This window comes from Xenopus laevis, chromosome 2S (assembly GCF_017654675.1).
Source record: "Xenopus laevis strain J_2021 chromosome 2S, Xenopus_laevis_v10.1, whole genome shotgun sequence".
In the NCBI taxonomy this organism is placed as follows: Eukaryota; Metazoa; Chordata; class Amphibia; order Anura; family Pipidae; genus Xenopus; species Xenopus laevis.
In genome coordinates this window covers 144,111,519-144,132,668 of record NC_054374.1, presented here as the reverse complement: position 1 = coordinate 144,132,668, position 21,150 = coordinate 144,111,519, and the positions used below count along the sequence as shown (strand labels likewise).

Genomic DNA, 21,150 nt, shown 5'->3' with positions numbered 1-21,150 from the left:
AAAAGAATTTAATTTAAGTAACTTACTGTGTAGCGAGTGCACTGACCTCACACAGCAATAAAACGGCATAACGGCTCACCAATAATTGACGGCATCTCATTCTCTATATAATTGGGCTTGGGCATATGTGATCTGTTACTCGAAAGACTTTAAAGGTTTCATAAACATTTGTACAGATGGGAACCGATTAGAATCTGGTTGCTGCAGGTCATTGTACAGCAATAAAAATATTCTGCTATTAAACCAAACGGATGTGCTTTTAGTGAAGAAAACCGTCACATTAAAACCTTTGGATTGTATATTGCAGAGAAAGAAATGAAAAAAAGAGTATTTACATGTAGGAGTAAATATTGATAACTGCCACCTCTTTAAATCAAAATGGGAATGTTGGCAGCTGGGAAGAATCAGATTTCAGAATTCTTAAGGCCAAAAAATAAATTGGATTGAAATCTGTACAATGTAAACTCATTACAATGAAATATGGAAAGTGGATGTAGGTATTTTGTGTCATTGGTTATATGGAGTCACTTACTATTAGGAAGGCAAAAAAGGGCACACCATGTCACTAAGTGGTAACTGCTCTTGTCTTCTCCCAGTGATTGTTAAAGTGGACCTGTCACCTACACATAAAAAGCTGCATAATGAAAGTCCTTTGCAAATTAAATATGAAACCCCAAAAATTGTTTTCATTAAAACATCCATACCTGTTATAAAGGTGTTTAAATATCTAAACTGTCAATCAAATATTACCTGCCCCTCCTCTATGCCCGTGGCATAGAGGAGGGGCAGTCAATTACTTTCACTTTCCATTCCTACATGTCACTGCTCTCCTTACATTCCCCCTTCCCTCCTCAGGCTCTATAATTGTGTAGGGCACTGCACATGGACATCAGGTCCCCCATTCTAGTGCATACACAAGATTTTGGGGTGATACACAATTTCCCTTAATAACCGTTTCCACAAAATGGCAGCTGCCTGCTTGCTGTGATTGTATAATTCCAAGACAGAAGGAAACAAAATTTAAATAATAAATACAGTGTAAGTAAAGTTTATTTTGCTCAACTAACATGATAGAAAAGAATTTGAAATTATTTCTTAGGATGACAGGTGCCCTTTAACAACCACTATAGTCTACAAAAAAGCCCTGGCCTGGCAAATGATGAGACCTTCCACTTTAGCAGATTTAGTTGTTTCCTTGACAAACTCACACAAACATGGGTAATTAAATTGTATAGTGTGAACCCTCTTCCAATATGAGGAAAGGTCACATTACAGATGCACCAAAGCTTAACCATTTAGAAAAGAGTCTACCACTTAGGCAGGCAGGTCTGAGATGCCGGATTTTCAGATTCTGACTTTTTCCATCCTCGGGGTATAATAAATATATAATACATTTTTGGCGTTAGGAGTTTAGTACATAACCCTCCCAAATGTCCCCACATTTTGGGGAACACTTTACTAAAATTAAGGCTCTTGCTCACATCCCTTTTTATGTAGACTACAGTCCACCACAGTAGCCCCTTTCTTACTAGTGTCATTTTTATGAATGATTTCTATGAACAAGGCCTCCAGAACGGAAGTATTTCCAGCTGAGGTCTCATCAGTGATCTAGAAAGTGGAAATGTAACCTTTTTCACTAACAGATAAAACATTTGTGAGCTCAATAAATACTAGTTGTACTACAAATGTGTTGAGCCTATACCTCTAACTTTTTTGCTTGCACATAAAAGATCCATGTGAATATTAACGTTAGCGCTGGGATAAATATATATCAGCACAAACACCTTCTATCCACTTACCAATAGTATGTCATTCTTGGAATACTTACCAGAACACGACTTTAATTGGAATATAGTCACTCATTTATCAGAAGTGATTTTTTTTTTTTCATTTGTTACTTCCTTGGCTAATATATATGATTTTCGGGTTACTGATTGAACCTAAAACTCTGAGTATTGAGAAATGGCTGTGCGAATGACTGCTTGCCGACCATTTGTCAGTGCATTAAAACACACTGCAGGCACAAGCTGTCAATCCTGGATACTGTGGAACGACTGCTCCTTGGAGAATACATTTCACATTCCAGCCAACGATGGTAATGAATCCCGACATTAGTGCTACAGCTCTACCATAAATCCCCCTATCAGCAACCCCACAGGTATAGAAATATACAATTGAAGGGGAGGGCTGGAAGAGTTCTCTAAACCTCAATGTCAAACGTGAGTCAGAGCTTTGTTATTATGCACTGCCACTAACATGGTTTTGCTGAGATTTGTCATTTTAGCCTTATATATTCTCCAGCCTCATATTATAGATCATATACCACCTTCAAGAGAAGGGAACTTAACTCTGTGATAATGTGAATCTAACAATCGCGACGTATTCAGTGATCCTATTGTTACTGGTATATTAAAGAAGTGATTAGTGTTGAGGAGCAATAGGTGCTTTCTGCTGGTACGTGAGGTTTGTATCTGAGCATTATGTCCATCTCATTTAGCATTAAAAGTATCATAAACATTTCACTAGATCCCCTGTACAGTCCTGGCTGTGTCTATTTCAATAGTGATGAGAAGCTTTATGGGGGATCCCATTGTTAATGTGAAAAAAGTCTGTCATCTGTTTTTGAGATACCCTTTGCAGCAACTGGTTTAGGCTGGTAACATGATATAAAGTATTATGTTCCCATTTTGCACTACTGTTGCCATCTTGCCTCACTATACACCTATCTATACCCCCTCTCTTACCTTCTGTGGGATTCTGCTGTGTTTAGGGGCCTAGACAGATGATACTTTTTGAACCCACTAAAGACAACTCCTGATCCTGGCAAGGCACTAAGAAAATAAAAATGGAGTATTGGCAATGCAATCTGGGCAAGTTAAGATTTCCATCAGTGCAGTATTTAGGTTTGGTGCCACCCTAGGCACTGGACTTAACACTGTCCCCTAGTCAGCAGCCCCTGATGTTATGGCCTACAGGTTGCCCCCAACCCTCAGCTCCACAGACAGATTTGTTCAAAAACTTTCACAGCAGCTTTTTTGTACAAAAAAAAATAACTTTATCGGCCCCCGTGGTATAATGTTCCAGGTTTCCATTGTAGAGCAGAAAACCAGTGGCGGAACTACCGGGGGAGCAGGGGGTGCGAGCGTGCCAAGGCCCACACCCCCTCAGGGCCCCCCGGCAATCCGTTCGCCGCTGAAAATGCGGCCAAATGCGGGCGTACGGAGGGGGGCGGGCCCGGCTGCGCGTCACGCACCAGGACCCACCCCCTCTAGGATCGCTACTGCAGAAAACAGCAGGGGTGCTTCTTTTTTTATCAATGATTACAGTAGCTACCAAATTGTGGGCCTAGCTCCCTTGGTGTGGGCCTGGAGCAGTGAATGGGGGGGGGGGCTTAGCCTGAAGCAGACAGGCATTTATTTTCCAACTATTACAGGAGGACTAAAGCCTCAAAATGAATAACTGTAAATGCTATACTTTATGTACAAAATATTAAAGGGATACTGTCATGGGGAATTTTTTTTTCAAAATGCATCAGTTAATAGTGCTGCTCCAGAAGAATTCTGCACTGAAATCCATTTCTCAAAAGAGAAAATTATATTTAATTTTGGAATCTGACATGGGGCTAGACATATTGTCAATTTTCCAGCTGTCCCATGTCATGTGACTTGTGCTCTAATCACTCTTTACTGCTGTACTGCAAGTCGGAGTGATATCACCCCCCTCCCTTTCCCCCCCCAGCAGCCTAACAACAGAACAATGGGAAGGTAACCAGATAACAGCTTCCTAACACAAGATAAAAGCTCCCTGTAGATCTAAGAACAGCACTCAATAGTAAAATCCAGGTCCCACTGCTACACATTCAGTTACATTAAGGGTAATGGCACACGCTGCTTTTTTTGGGAGATTAGTCTCCCAGCGACAAATCGCTTTTTCTTCAATCGACTAATCTTCCTGAACTGCCTTCCTGCCGGCTAGAATCTAAATCGCTGGTGGGATGGTACTCGGATTGCTTAATTTTTCAAAGATGCCTCACAAGGAAACTTCGGGCAACTTCGGAAAGTTGAATTGATCCTACTGCCACCCGCCAGCGATTTACATACCAGCCGGCGGGAAGGCAGTTCGCGGAGATAAGCCGGGCGACTAATCTCCCAAAATAGCAGCGTGTGCCTTACCCTTAGGATGAGATTTGAGTAGATTTTCTATTTGGTCTCCTAAACTGGAATCTTAACATGGAGGACAAAGAGTGGCATTTGAGGGTGAACATTTATTTCCTGTTCTGTATATTGTTGGCACTATGACTGAACGGCTAATACAGATATTGAAAAACCTGGTATGTGGAAAGAGGGGCCTTGACCAAAGGTGCAACCTGGAAGGAGAGTCTTGAGCCAATGGCATTAATGGTATTTGTTTAATCATCAGACTGGGATTTGGAGGATTTATAACATAGACTGTGAGTTGGTGGGAAGGGAGTCCCTGCCATTTTGTGCATTGACATATTAATGGAATGGACACATTTCCTACACTGTTACATAATCGCCAGTACCAGCACCCACTTGCTATCAATTTATATTAATCTCTGAACAAGACATCTTCTTACCAGCAGGTTCTCAGGCTTGATATCCCTGTGGACTATGTTGAGGCTGTGCAGATACTTGATAGCGCTCATGAGGTTATACAGCATCCCATTGGCGTCACGCTCAGTGTATTTGTTGGTAGAAGTAATGGCATCAAATAAATCTCCTCCCTGGACGCAAACAGGACATGTTAGAACTTGCTTGTGAATTCTCTATAAATTTCTTCTCTAATTCTGCATTCCTCTCCTTTATATATATTTAGCCCATTAATACAGTGTTGATATATTTGCCTTGTTCCCTTGTGCTCCCTAACGAGCCAGATTTCAGCAGAGAGCAGCTTCACCTCCTGCGCTAATAATAATTCCAGCACATTTGTTGTTAGACATATGGACTGGGGCCGGCCGAGTGCCCCCAGATAATGGAAACCTTTCCACCCCTACTCACTCTGTGTTTCTTTTGGTTTATGGCCACTAATTGACCCACTGCTAGTTAACTGCCCCCATATGGTGCACAGCTTACAAGTTTATATTCAAACATGTCTACTGTACAATGGCACTTTTATATTAGTTGCCTTTAAACACTGTGGAGGGCATTTCATTTTGTGCCAATGTCGTTCTTCTTAACTTTTCAGACAGGAGAACATTGAGTTGCCAGCTGCTTTCATCTCTAAGCACAATGTGACAGTCAGGTGGCACCACACGCTCAGGTCTAAATTAGGTTTGAAACACTGCCAGCTTTAATTTAAATATTAGGCTTATGTGAAGAAATATATCATAGGGAACATTTGTAAAATAGTTGGGGTAAATCACTGTTTCTTAGAGGGGTTGTTCACTTTTGAATTAACTTTTAGTATGGTGTAGAGAGTGATGTTCTAGACAATATGCAATTAGTTCTCATTTTGTTTTATTATTTATGGTTTTAAGTCATTTAGGTTTTTACTCAGCAGCTCTCTGATTTGCAGTTTCAACAATCTGGTTCCAATTCACAAATAAAATAGATATACGGTATATTTTAATGATATAAAGCATAACCATCATCAATTCGAAACAATAGGGTTTCTATAAATTGCATGCAAGTTGTAGCCCTGTGACTGAACGCCATAAACAGCTTTCAGAATTGGCCACTGGATGGCAGCAGTTACTTTCTATAAGATTGTAATTGTTGCTGAAAGACACAACATGGGTAGGAACAAAATATAATAAAATATTAATCACTGAAGGTGAAGGTGATGCTGCTCAATTAAATTGCAATTCCTGTGCTATTAATGGAAAAACCGAGACTCTCTTGTGCAATAGTAATATTCACTTGGGCATCTTAGTGTCTATGCAAAGTTGTTCAACTATAACTCCCTGACGCCCACCATAGTCGTGGGCTGCTGGTGCAATTATGGGCGTTTCAATACAACATCATCATCCATAATAATGTCACAAGAAGAAGCATGTACCTCTTACTGCAGCCAAAGCCTTTCCTTCAGTTAGCAGGGAGGGTGCTGGGAGTTGCAGTACATAAGTAGGTGGAGTGATACCAGTTTATGGTCACTGCCAAAATGTATATAAATAAAGCACTTACTTTCACAAGTTCCATGACCAGGTAGAGTTCGCTGGGCATGTCCATCTCCTCGATAAGCAGAACAATATTGGGATGTTTCACTCTCCTCAGTATAGAAACCTCATTCTGAATCATATGCTCCTGTAACAGGGCAAATAAAATGTTACACTCACTTCCCTCAAAGGGAGAAGACATTGATTAATAGATTTGACTGGAAAGTGTCACAAGGAAGAACATAAATTGTAAATACGGAATAAACATGGAGACGGGACCCAACACTGTCAGAGCTCTACTGAGGGCCAACCCTGTTAATGTTCAACCATAGTTTAGTAAAAAATATGGCCAAAATGCAGTGTGCATACTTGGCAGCACCTCCTGTGGGGTTGTTAAGGGTAAGGTGATGTTCAGAAAATATTTCAGCAATTAAGGGTTATCAATTATTAAGTATCAACTAAACATGAAATAGTGTGACATTTCTAATCTATAGGGGTTCTGCCATGACTTTATGGAGACAAAAACTTACTTTTCCTCTGCATTTGCTTTTATTAATGATTTTCAGTGCATATTCTCTACCAGTGGATCTAAGCAAGAAAGCAGAAGAAATAATACAGAGAATCGTCATTTTAACATGAAGGAGCAAATCGGCAGCATATCCCACCAGCCTCTGTACAACAAGCAAGAAGCTCAGCTCTGCACAGAAATGGCAACTAATACTTAATAATGGGGAAAATGTCATTTAAGTGCTTGTGCTCTTGCATTTTTTCCTTTATTATTTTCTACCTGTGGTAATTGCGTAGATTACTCGACCAGTCCCAAGTAGTGATGGGCGAATTTATTCGCCAGGTTGCAAATTTGCGGCGAATTCCCGCGATTCACTGCCACTGAATAAATTTGCAAAACTGCTGCAAAAATTCGCCAAAAAAATGGACTCCGGAACCGTTTTTTGGGCTATGGCACATTTTAAATACCGGACGCTGGCGTCAAAAATGAGACGCCATGGCGTTTTGCAAATTTTTTGCCGCTTTGCGAATTTACGGCAAAACGGGACAACTTCGTCTATCACTAGTCCCAAGAGATTCTATAGCATTATTCAAAATGATCCCGCACCAAGCAAGTCTTGGCTCCTAATGTGCCGTCAGACCTAAAGGGTAACTAAACATAAAGAGAGAATAGTTAAATGAAAAGGAAAGCGAGTTTTAAAGGACTGGCCATGAAATACCTTGATAGAGGAAAGGCAGGAGATCAATTATGTTCAATGCCTGATATTAACTTAAAAGTGTTTTAAGTAAAACACCACCAAGATCCAATTGCACCCTGGTGAGATGAGCAGATTGTGTGTATGAATGGCTTTATAGGCTTTTTGGTTAAGTGGAAGATAGATTGGGCCAAGCTTTCTCCAAACATCAGGGAACATAATCTCTTTTACAAATATATATATATATATAGACATTGCACCCTAGTAACGACTCTCCTGGGCTTTCTATACTATGGTGCCATCTAGAAGCTGCTGGGTCAGAAGGTGCTGGACAAGAAGTCCATTAAATTCGGCAAAGGGTTTCACCCAGGAGGCTGGCTGCCAATTCATGACCTCAGTGAGAAGGAAGCCCCATCTGTACCTTTCTTCTTGCCCCCTTATTTTTATAATTATCAGTCTTCCTCCATTATCCCCTTACTGCATGTAAGCCCAACAAACAATATAAACCAGTACCAAGTTAATGAACTAAATTAAGAGGGGACTGGATGTGAGAGACTAATTATAAATGGCCCATATATTTCTGCTCATGCAGTAATTAAAATGTAATGTAATTAAATCACAGCTTGAACGTGCAGTCACACTATCAGACTGGCAAAAGCTGGTTTTGTCTCACAAAATCTTTGTTTTAGGTGAGCATATAAATGTCTCAGAAATAATCTGTTATGTCTCTCCAAAGCTCTGTTTCCATTGGACAGAGAAGCAATAGGAAACAAGCAAAACACAAAGCTTAAATGATTCTCAACTGTAGAATAAATTATCCTTCTAACACTTATTTTTCAAGTCCTGTCCCCTTTCCTTGGTGGCACAGAATGAGAACTGGAATTGTGACCATCCTGCTCCAAAAAGTCACAGGACTATTTCCATACCATCTACATGCACAACTAGGGTACAAACATGGGAGACTCCTAAAGGATCCTGTTGGGATTGTAAAAAGTAGGTTATTTTTTCCCAAAAGCAGAAACAATGCCATTGCAACTTTTACTCACCTCTCTATACACTCTTTCACAATTGCAAAATTTCCATCTCCTATGGTCCTGCCAACCTTATACCGCTCGGATATGGAAATGGGTACCTGGAAACCTTCATCCATAATATCTGTAAGATCCATGGAGATATATTTCAGAATTAGAGTCATTTCGTACAGCGTGCAAGAGAAAACGTCACGTGTAAGTACTGCGTGTGAAATCCACTCACAACTGAAATATAGCGAAACCTTGAACTTGTTCTTACATGGCGCCACCAAAGCTAACAACTGCAGCGGGAGAACAGTTCAGAATGCCAGGGTTGAATGATATTGGATCAGATAGTGGAAAGGATTTATGGTAAATGGTAAATGTCCTCTGATCTTAAGTTGGCAGTCAACTTATCAGGGAAGTAGTTGACTGTTGAAATAATAAAAATAACTTGAATTTCATTATACCCGTGCACCAGGATGGAAAATAGGTGCAATGTAGAAGACCTTTTGTCTGGAAATAATAAGATATGTCTGTTGATATCTTACCTTCTACTACCACATCACTTTCATCCATGGAGCTGCAGACTTTGGTGGATGCTAATGAGGTAGAAGAGCCGCTGTGCTGAGAGCCCTGGGAATTGCACAAAAACACACAGCACCTTATAAGAAGGCAACATAGCAAGTGGTGAGCCGAGATACAAAATACATCAGTATTTTTATTGTGAGAGTCATTTCCTGCATGCTGGGATCTGGGGGTGAACATGATAATCATGGTTGGAAGGTGAAAATTATCCTCCATTTTAGGAAAATTGCAGGCAAAAGGGGCCAAATGCTTCCTGACCACTGTCTTACACAATGCTACTACATTTCCATTAATGATATACTGGAAATAAATACGTACAGTTTAACATGTGAAATATTCTAGATTACAAAAAAAGGAAGTGGCCCTTAGACCTGCATTGGCTGGATTATAAATTGATTATCAGGCCACAAGGCTATGTTACATACAGTTTGTGACTTTCCTTATTAAGTCTCTTTTGCTAAAGGAGGTGTTTTTATAGGCAGATTAAATGTAAATGAGGCAAGATTCGAATACAGACAGATAATTTAGTGGGGAACTTACTTGCTTAGGACTTCATAAAGACACTCTATAGACATGGGGACAAAAGGAAGAAATGTCGGCTAACAGAGCTGTGCCAGACAAAAATAAATTATTCCATAGAGGTATAACAGTGCCATGGGGCTTTATCAATTGCACAGTGTCTGTGCCTGGCCTCTGGAAATCTGAGCACAGCTGAATATACAGATTGTGGCACTCTCTTTGTTGAACTAGCATTCTCTTCATTGTTTAAGAAAATAATTTACCAGTTAGCATAGAGCAGAGCTGTCCAACTGGCAGCCCACAGGCCAGATGTGTCCCCCCCTTGTGTGGCCCTCCACAAGAAAGTCTGCCTGCTGTGTCTGTTTACCTTGTGTAAACTTTAATAGGTACCACTACAGAGATTAACTGGCCCCTGCATTGTTTAAATCTCAAATTCAGACTGTAATCCCCCCCCCATTGTTCACACCTGGGATACCTCTATTGTTCACACCCTAAAACCCTGTACTGTTCACACCTGTGACCCAGACTGAAACTACCCACATCGTTCACCTATTCACTCCTTATTAATAATGCTAATGGGGCACCAGCACTGTGTCACTGTATGTAGTACATATTAGAGTGGTCCTGATGGGTTTCCCGGTCTCCTGCTCTGTCTGCCCTATGCTCACTGTGTGTGCCATACTTAGTCTGCCCTATTCCACTTGGGTGTTCCAAACTCTGTCTGTGTGTGCCATACTCTGCCTGCACTATGTTCCCTGTGTGTGCCATACTCTGCCTGCGGAACATAAGCCTGGTATTTGTTTTGGGGGTTTGTTAGCATTTCAAAATTATTGTTAGGGGCCCCTAAGATGTTTGATCATGTGCTGGGGATGCTGTGTTATCCTCAGGGGATGAGGAGGCATATGGATTTAAGGGTATGTCTTAATATGACAAATTTTCACATATGAGTGATAAGTGATATCCCTGCAGTGAGCACCAACCATTTGGTTTTTTGGTATGCTATTAATGTGGACATGGTTTTGTGATAACATGGGTGTAGTTTAAAGTGGGTGTGGTCTAAATCAGGGCATGGCTAACACTGGCTTCATTATCGGCCCTCCACGATGTAGACCAGAAAAATTCTGGCCCTCGGTAGCACAGAAGTTGGACAGCACTTACATAGAGTATTAAGGGCATTCAGGATTCTGTATTGTAAGGGCTGTCCAACTGGAGACCTGCAGGCCAGAGATAGCTGCCATGATTTCTGTGACCCCATCTGACTGACACTTTTTTAATGACATAATTTTCCACAGAGGGTAAAATTCCCTCCTTCCCTTTGCAGAGAAAAAAAATCCACCTCCTTGTCAATCCACAGACACTTTCATGGATTTATGGGCTACCATATTTTCCAAACTGAACAAGCACATCCAAGTACCAGATTTCTGTCCTTTAGGTTAATTAGAAATATTGCACATGGACTACAGTGTGGACTTTGGCTCACCCAGTAAAGTATATAAAAAGTCTTTTGATTCTCCTTTGTCTTCCACACAAAAAAAGAAAAAGAGGTGCCACCATTGACCCCTTACTCAATAACTCTGTTTGCAAGGTGAGGAGGATCATATATTTTTTTCTCAACCCACGCTCTCCTCATATACTCACACAAGATGGGGGTAAACTTAGGCCAAAACATTAGTGATGGGCGAATAAATTCGGCAGGCATGGATTTGCGGCGAATTTCTACATTTCACCGCCTGCAAATGTTTTCGCTGTGGCAAAGAAAATTGTTGCGCGTCAAAATTGTTGCACGAATAAAAATTGTCACGTGTCAAAATTATTTTGACGTCTATTGACTTCAATGTGTTTCGCAAATTTTCACCAAAAAAAAAAAGACATTCACCCATCACTACAAACCATATCTAATATAGCATAGGTCCTCTGGGAGCATGAAAACCATAAGGAATAGCCTATGACTAAGTGCTCCTGGAGCAGAAATGTTTAAGGCAAGTGAGATTTTTTTTTAGATTTTTGTTTAAATATTTTGGTGACCCACACAGTTCTCTTAAAGGAGAACTAAAGTTTAAATAAAGAAGTAGGCTAGAAATGTTGTACATTATGTTTTGGGCTTCTGTACCGGCCCAAAGGCAACCACAGCCCTTTAGCAGTAAAGATCAGTGTCTCCAAAGATGCCCCAGTAGCTCCCCGTCTTCTTTTCTGCTGATTCACTGCACATGCTCTGTGCTGCTGTCACTTACTGAGCTTAGGGACCCACTCACAATATACAGTACACATAGAATATAAATGTCACAATATAAGGCTGATCAGTAATTAATACAGATAATTACTACATGGCAGCACAGAAACCAGTGCAACTACCAACAGAACTGTTCTGTAGAATCAGCTAATATGACAGGCAAACCTAATTTTCTGCTTGATAATTAGTGACGACCCCTAAGCTTAGCTTCTCAACAGCTGCTCAGAGCCCACTGAGCATGTGAGTGTCACAGACACTTTCCATATTAATTTTTAGGATTTAGTTCTCCTTTAAGTACCTACTCTCTTTTTTGGTATACAGTACATGGCTTTCCCTTATTCTTGCTGTGGATTTGGGTTTGATGCACCTGGACCATGTTCTACATTTAGCAAGTTATTTTTTTGACTAATTTTTAGTGTGAAATATATATTATTGCAAATGGATTTAAAAACGTGTATAAGTCAAACTGTAATAACTGAATCACAAAAAAAGTATTTCTTTGTGAATTGGCTTCACTAATGGCACACACACAATTTTTTCACGTAAAAAGCTTCTTTTCCAGAACACAGAGTAAAAAATTCTTTAAAAAACTCTACTTTTAGCACCACATAAAATTCAATTGGCTACATGCAGTAAGTCTGGCAAGCTGCTATGGAGCCTCACAGCCAGTCTCAAACTGGGACACTGATGTTTTAAGCTGTTTTAACATAGAGTTGCACTTTTCTGCTGCCGTCTTAACTTTTATAACTTACTTTACCGGCAGTTCTCTAAATATGCTTCAGGCAGAATGTGTTATGGAGATTTGACTTTAATCACATACATGAATGGATACAATTTGGTTTGTAAGTACAACGAAAAAGCTGTGAATTTGGGCATGACAGAACATTTCAAAATATTGTAAGGTGTGTGACTACTGAACTGAACTCCCACCATACAATTTATTGGCCTTATACTCAAATTCATGCGTTATTTCCATTAAACTTGTATAAAAATATTCATTCCATAAGACATTTCCAATAAGAGGCTGATTAAAAAAAAATACTTGGGTGCAATTAAGAAATTTAGATGATTCAGAATCCCAATCTAGTTGGGAGGGGTGGCCTCTTGTCCTTTTGTGAAAAAATATCCACGACTATTTGTCTGTATTGTTATCTAATGCATTGTAATCCTGTCCCCTCGCAATCATATCTTATCCAGACAAAACAAACCCAAATCTGATTTGATCACTAGGTTCCCTTATCCACTTCATGTGCCTGTCTCTACCCTCATTCAAGTTCATTAATATCCTTAATACAGTATGTACTGGTACCAAAACTGTACTATATACACAAGGTCTTAGAAAGGATCTATATTCAGTTTCAACCCTGGGGTCAATACACTTTTATAAACAAAAAAACAGCTCTATTAGCGCTAGCAGACACTGTCAGTGCCTAGAGTTGCAACATCTGTTGTCCGCAATCATCCTTGAACCATTATCAATTAAGAAATTGTACAATTTATTGTACAAATGCATAAGTGGAAACATCTTGGATGGAAACTATTGTTTTGCACAGTTTGGTATAATCCATTTAGAGTCATCACCATTCACCAAACACAGAGGCAATACTTACAATTCCAGCTTCAAGGTCACGTATGAATAAATGAAAATATAGGATAAATTAAAAACAATATACCAAGGAAAGAGTTCTCAAGTACTCCACTAACAACACAGGTTCCTTTAGAAAATATTTCATTGATTACCACTTTCAGGCAGTTTTTTTAGGCAGTTCTCCGTAAGTAAAAATAGTGTAGTCAAGGCCTTTCCTTTATTTAATCAGTAACTTTCTGTATTTAACGCTTCAGCAAATCATATACCTGTAACCCCTAAGGCAGAGGTCCCCAACCAGTAGCTCGGATGTTGCTCCCAGTGGCCTCAAAGCAGATGATTATTTTTGAATTCCAGGCTTGAGGCAAGTTTTGGTTGCATAAAAACCAGGTGCACTGCCAAACAGAGCCTCAATGTAGGTTGACAATCCACATAGGGGCTACCAAATGGCCAATCACAGCACTTATTCGGCACCCCAAGAACATTTTTCATGCTAGTGTTGCTCCCCAACTCCTTTTACTTCTGAATGTTGCTCACAGGTTCAAAAGGTTGGGGATCCCTGCCCTAAGGGATACATAATGCTCACCTACTGGTCAGGATCTACTTATCTGCCAGGATCTAAGCATTTACTTATTTATGGCTTAACACCCCTTTTAAAAGCTTAACCCAGATGTTAAGTCAGCAGGCTTATAGTTACCTGAGGAAGAGTTTTATTTTGATCACAAGCAGGGGCGCTTTGCCAATGAGGCCAGTTGGGGCTGTCGTCTCAGGCAGCAGCGCCCCACTAGGTACCAGGGGCGGCAAAAATGCAGCTCCTGGTACTTTAAGAGTTGAATTTCCGGTTTTCTAACCTGAAATTCGGCTCTTCTAGCGCAGAGAGCGTAGTTAGGCTCTCTACGCTAGCATACTGGCCCCCTCTGCAACCCTCATGGAACACCTGGACCCGCTCAGGCGCAAAAAGGTAAGCGCACAGGGGAGGCGGCAGGAAATGCTGCTGCCTCAGGCGACGGAGGGGCCAGGATCACCCCTGATCACAAGACAAAACTTTACACACCAACAGTGCCCTAGGCAACCTGGCCGGTCACAGCCCCAACTGGGCATACGAATGGTTTAACACCAGTTTCTTAGTACTTATAATCCTTCAGTTAATTATGGAGTAGTAAAGGTCTCTGCCAACCACAGAGCTAAGTCCTTTACTACTCTAGGTAGATCACCTAAAACCTACCGAGGTGCCATGTTAGCCTATGGGGAAGTTCCCCATAGGCTTTGTAACTATTTTTAGGTCGAAGAAAAATCGTTCGATCGATGGATTAAAATCCTTCGAATCGAACAATTCGAAGGATTTAATTGTTTGATTGAACGATTTTTCGTTCAATCGTTCCATCAAACTATTTGTGGTAAATCCTTCGACTTCGATATTCGAAGTCGAAGGATTTACATTCGACAGTTAATTAACCCTTGATATTCGACTCTATGTAAATCTGCCCCCCTGTGTTCTTTTTACCATTTTATTTTTCTAGAGCAAAAAAGAGCTTTAAAAATAGCTTTAAACTGAGGTTATACTCTAAATAATTTAAAGAAGATATTGGATTATTTGAATGACTATTGCAATTAAGAAAATATACTCTTACGGGTATCAATGTATATAAAAGTGTATTGATTCAAGTGATGTTTCTTCTGCATCAGTTTAAAGTCTATATTTGAATAAAAGATTGTATTTCTACTGAAATTACTACAATATATAACATGCATGGAATCCGTTATGCGGAAACCTGTTATCCACAAAGCTCAGAATTATGGAAAGGCCATCTCCCATAGACTCCATTTTAATTAGATAATACAAATTTTAGAAAATGATTTCCTTTTTCTCTGTAATAATAAAACAGTAGTTTGCACTTGATCCCAACTAAGATATAATTAATCTTTATTGGAAGCAAAACCAGCCTGTTGGGTTTCCTGAATGTTTAAACGGTTTTCTATTAGACTTAAGGTATGAAGATCCAAATTACAGAAAGATCCATTATCCAGAAAACCCCAGGTCCCAAGCATTCTGGATAACAGGTCCCCATACCTGTTAATCTGTTGCCATCTCCCCCAGAATGAAATTCCTCTGCTCTTTATTCATTTCTACCGAATTTTTAAAGACCGATTTATCAAAAGGTTAATTCTCACTTTCACCCACTGATAAATGCAGATATCAATACAGAGCATCATTTAACGATTTTAATACAGTTTTGATGAAATTTTCTTTTAGTGGTAATAGGCTTGATTATTTACAATTTAATTTATCTACATAAACATCTATATACCCTCAGAACCCCGTCTCCTGGATCAAAGTTCTTACAATGTAGAGGTGTAACCCAAGAATGAATAAGTACTTATTATAATCCATTAGAAGAGCATTAAGTGGAGTGTTAAGTGGTGTTTTTTCAAATATGTAATTTACTAGACAAAAACGGCAAAACACTGTATTGTGGCATCACTACGAGTAATGTTTTTTTTTCTAACTAATGTAATTATTATAATTATATAACTCAGAAACTCATCAATGAATAGCATCAGAGACAATACATTTATTTTGACAGACATTTCTATAAAAACCAACTGAGAAAAGGGAAAAATCAAGAGTTATTTCTTTGGCATAGGGAGTTGCAAGTAAGACGGAAAACACAGCGAGATAACATTTTAGCAGGAATATTGACTCTGAACAAGTTACTTTTCATTCCACATAAACATTTTGGTTTCTCGTCTAAAATTATGTATAATTTATCTGAATTGAACAAATGTGACATTCATTTTATAATGTTTCTATTAGGGTCATTCCAGCAAAAAACATCTTGGGGTAAGTAGTCTCAAGTTTATTTCAAATTCCTCCTGTGCCAGCAGCAATTGTTGCACTACATGACCCTCCGTGGATAACAGTGAAGGTTCATTTCATCTGTGTAAATAATTATATTCTATTCTGAAGAGAACGATGTTGCAGTAGAAATGTACTTCACGAAACAACAATGGGGCAGATTCACTAAAGGGGCAAAGTGGCTAACAACGCAGGGACATCGGCAATTCATTAACAGGCACAGGTGCCAATTCGCTAGCAAATGGGACCATCGATAGCGTTCATTCGCACTCTATCACCGGTCGACTTTTCACTCTGGCAAACGATTGTTACTCCGCAAATTCACAAAAGTTTAAATTTTTTATTGAACGTTACCTTTTTCGCCAGAGTCGAGTTTTTCGCCAGCTCAGACTAGACGAAGTGCTATAAAGAAGCTAGAACTTCCTCAATCTTCTGTCACTTACATCATATCCTGTGAGCCAAAAATGCATTAAAGTTCAAAAAATGCTAGCGACTTTTCCTTTTTTTAAGCAGGATTGGCTGCAAAAGTCCTAACTTAGACTTTTTTTGGGTAACTGGTTTTCTCCACACATTTTAAAACATATGGAACATTGATTTTACAGTGGGCTCATGTGTAGGGCATTATATTAACTCTCTTGTCTTTATTAATGTTCCCTGGACATGTGTAATAAAAAGTAGTAACTTCAAGCATTTGCACCAACATTTATAATAAAGACGTCCCTGCAACTTTAAATTACCCGCCGTATGCAAATTGACCTAAGTGCAAGATCAGTAGCGAATTTTCGATAGGCACAAACTAACGCTAGCGCATCTTCGCTATGAAATGCTCACACTGCCGAAGTAACGCTAGTGAAAAGTCGCCAGCGTTCGGCTCCCAGGGTGCAACTTCGCATATTAGTGAATTTGCGCCCGGCAAAGTGGTGCGATGTGTGTTCGAAGCAATCGCTGCCGTAAATTTACCCTTTAGTGAATCTGGCCCAATGGATGGGTACGCTAATGTTGCAATGGATTACTAGCAGAAGGATGAAATGTAATCACGTAAGATGAAAACGAGGTTACAGATGCGTTGCTTGCAGTCTTCTAATTGTCCAATACATTCTAATGCTGTTAGTGATGCTGTGTTGTGGGCGACATTATTAAAACACATGAACAGGGCTTTGTATGAGAACCAACCAGAACACAATGTTTCAGAACTTGCCAAGTCAGAATAAAGATGCTGATACTGAAGAATCTCTCTCCAATAGGAAACACCTTTTAGAATGTGGGATGATGGCAGACTAAACTATCATTTCCTTACAATATACAAAATATACCAAGAATCCATATCTGGGAAGTGATTTGATGAAGGAAAATCTGAAGGAAGTTGTCACATAGTTGTCTATGTTCAGTGTTTACAAATATTCATTATGGCTATAGGTTACTGGACAAGGACAAATGTTACCCCTGACGGCACATATTGTAATTGAAGTCTACTTGTGCACCTGGACTGCTCTCAAAAGTGACCTGAATGGATTGTACAGAGTGTCCTTGCAATAAACTCATTGCTAGATTCAAGGCTTGCGAATGTTTGTTTTCAGCTAGAGGGGTAGATACATTTTTAAAGAAAGACACTGTGTTATATTGGGTCAAATGATCCATGATGTAACTTTGAGCTCTTCCATAACAATAATCCCAAATGGGAAGGAGTACACAATAATACAGAAAGCCCAGTGGAGATCCTGATTAATCCCCCTAAAAGTTCTAAAAGGAAGTGATCAGGGCCTCCCATCTTGCTCTCTTTTTGTATGTTATTTTATCGTCAATTTTCTTTCTACTGATGCAGAAAGATAAATAAAGGATAATAAAGAGCAATTTATTGAACAGATGTTTGAGATACTTATTTTACTCATAACCTTCTGCAGTTAAAGCAAAACTAATCCAAAAGGTATTGGTGTCTTTTTACCACCTGTCATTAGACAGCAGAACCCATGAGAAGATTTGGGGGGATATATTTTAAGTCAATATAAAATATAATAAATGATCTTATAAAAACACACACAAGCTGAAAAGGACATGTAAGTTAGAGAGAGTTGAATGCTGAAGGCTGGATGTTATATCGATATATATAGAAGATGTCTGTGTTTAGAGATTACAAGCCTCAATGAGTTCTCTACAGGTGAAGGAAGGCCACAGGACAAAGTGAGGCTTGGAATGTATTAAGTATTATTATGGCGCAACTATTTTGGCTGCAAGGGGGTCCCGTGCAGGGGCTAAGGGTCTGAGTAGTTAGTGGGGACTGAGTTGGATGGGCCCAAGAAAGATTTTTTTTTGTTGGATAACCGGGAACTTAATACATTCCAAGATGCACCACTAATAATTGTATGTTATATACCTATAAAATCCTATAAAATATATAATTTTACCATCTCAACTGTGCCTCAATTTCATCAAAGGCTGATATTCTTATTTCAATTCTTTACTCTAAGGTGGTGATTTATCAACGGTTAAATTTGCATTTTACCAGTGATGCAAATCTTTTTGCATTAAGACTCAATTTCGAATTCCGATAAGTAGTCCTTCCTAAGTTCATTACGTCTAATAATGTTATCCCGCTCTTTGAATATTAGCCCCCCCACTTCTCTCATTTTCATTTTTGGTTCCTCATTTGTTGTGAAGTATTATCAATAACTAAATGGCTCTTAAACATGTATATATAAATATATATATATATACCAGTAAAACTCCATAATGACATGAAAGCATTTCTGTTTCGCTTTATATCTTTATTATTCAATATAATTCAATCATTTTCCATGAGAACTAAATGAAAACAGACTAGTAGTACAGCATAATCAAATACATTCAGGTACAAAATGCAACTATAATGCTCAATAAAGTAAACAATATGTCCCACTCTCTATGGCACAGCATTGCACATCTCTCACCGAGGTCATGGATTAATGGCAAAGAACATTGACATCTCCGTACTGTTTCTATTTTTCTGTAAGGCTCAGAATTGTCTCTCTCTTACTGCAATACTATTTTGTACGATGAACATACATGACACACCTTACTTATAAGGGAATAATGGATTTAATATGTGCGAATCTAGTAAAGGACAGACTAAATTGCGAGATTGCAAATCTCTCATTTAAATTGTTGATCAAAGGGACTATTACCTGTAATGTTTAACAGCAGGTGTATACATATATCTAGTGCATTATAAATAATGAGAATTACAGGATTGGCCTTTGTCATTTTGCACTAAATGCCCAGGACGAAAAGTTTGTTGAAGATTAAGGAGAAAATGTACCCCTGGTTTATGCTTTACTCCTTTTACTATCAATGCAAGAAATAGTGCGTACATCAGTCGTGTGCTTTAAAGGATAAGTAAACCTTTACAATAAGTCATTGTAAAATCGATGAGAGTGCTATTCTAAGCACTTTTGTAATTTACATTCATTATTTATTATCTTTTTATTCCAAGATATTAAGGGATACATGTACTGTTAATATGAATGAATTTTGTTACAACTCCGCCACCTGCTGGTCAGTTTCCCACCAGTCTGACCACCAAGTAGTCAAGGAAGTTGTCAGGAGGAAGAAAGAGGCTGCTCTGATGTTCCTCTGCTTAGGAAAGATTTGAGAAAGGTTTCTAATCAGTGTCGGACTGGCCCGGCGGGCCAGACCCCTCTTCAGATCTTCGGGAAAAAGTTTTTCTTAGGCGCTGCGCAGCGTCTTCTGTGCATGCGCACCAAGGAGCGCCGAGCGGCGCCTTCACACAGGTGCGCGCCCAGGCCCAGATTTGTGGGCCTAGGGCGGCAGGATTTTAGGGGGGCGGCATGCTGCCCAACCAAACCCACATTGGTTCAAAAACACTGGGATACACTGGAGATACAATAATTTTCTAAATTTCCCATGCGCCAATCCCCATTGCTCCTGTCCCGCTGGAGGGGACAGGGGCGACGAACGGCAGTGGGCCTAGGGGCGCCCACTATGTACATCCGGCCCTGCGCGCGCCTTCATGTGCACTCTCTCGGAGCGTCACAGTAGGGGGCGGGAGGGTCGGAGGGGGGCCCTGGACAGTAGTCCCAGTGGGCCCCTGGCCCCCCAGTCCGACCCTGTTTCTAATTTTATTCCTAAGCAGAAGAACTTTAGAGAAGAACTTCAGAGCACAGGGCCTCTTTCTTTCTCCTGACATCTTCCTTGACTACTTTATGGTCAGACTGGTGGGAAACTGACCAGCAGGTGGTGCTGTTGTAACAATTTCATTCATATTAACAGTACATGTATGCCTTAATATCTTGGAATAAAAAGAATATCAATAACGAATGTACATTACAAACGTTCTTAGAATAGCCCCCTCATCAATTTTACATTCACTTATTTTAAAGGTTTACTTATGCTTTAACCAGCCTTTCTATTGCCTCCTCAGCAGACAGAAGAACAATGTCTTGATTGAGCAGGCAATATGGAAGGCCCAATTCAATGTAAATGTATACATTTAAAAATGCAGAGAATGTATGATTGATGAGCAGAATGAGATAACATACACCCTATGAATCTCAATTGCCCTTATAGAAATATAAAAATATGAACGATTCGTTACCAGAAGGATTTACAGGTCATTACAAAGCTCGGAAAAGTGAGTTTTATCTTCAATAAGATATTGGTTCAGTTGTACTGCCCCCTGGTTTCAATGTAAGTCATACATGGACATAGAGAAATGAAAGTCACATTCACAAGGACATCACATCATTTATTTAACATTTCCATTATGGTCATTGTAAGACATAGCACATTTGGTTATTCACATTCATTTTAAATGCAGTTTTTAAAGATTTTTCAGAACTTTCAGCAAGGCACCATGTTTCCCCACCACCACCAGTCGCAGAATATTCATCAAAAATGTATGTTATTGTGAGATCTTCCTGGTTGCCAGATGTGATCATGAGACAACTTTTATAAACGCTATAAATTCATACTTTCAGTCTCAATTGCATAACTGTGATTGTAAGACTTAAATTGAGATTCCTTGTTGGAGAGAGATTAAATGCATGCTTAT

At 39.5% G+C, this 21,150-nt stretch overlaps 1 protein-coding gene across 3 annotated transcripts in view; it reads right to left on the bottom strand.

Moving 5' to 3' along the window:
• Positions 1-21,150, bottom strand: part of LOC108709942 (serine/threonine-protein kinase DCLK1) — a 221,752-nt gene that overhangs the window by 42,108 nt on the left and 158,494 nt on the right. For all 3 annotated transcript variants that reach the window (XM_018250240.2, XM_041584499.1, XM_041584500.1), the window contains 5 exons: positions 8,879-8,963; positions 8,364-8,472; positions 6,646-6,703; positions 6,144-6,263; positions 4,598-4,744 (listed from right to left, as the gene is read on the bottom strand). In XM_018250240.2, coding sequence (XP_018105729.1) covers positions 4,598-4,744; positions 6,144-6,263; positions 6,646-6,703; positions 8,364-8,472; positions 8,879-8,963 — 519 coding nt within the window. The remainder of the gene's footprint in view (positions 1-4,597; positions 4,745-6,143; positions 6,264-6,645; positions 6,704-8,363; positions 8,473-8,878; positions 8,964-21,150) is intronic.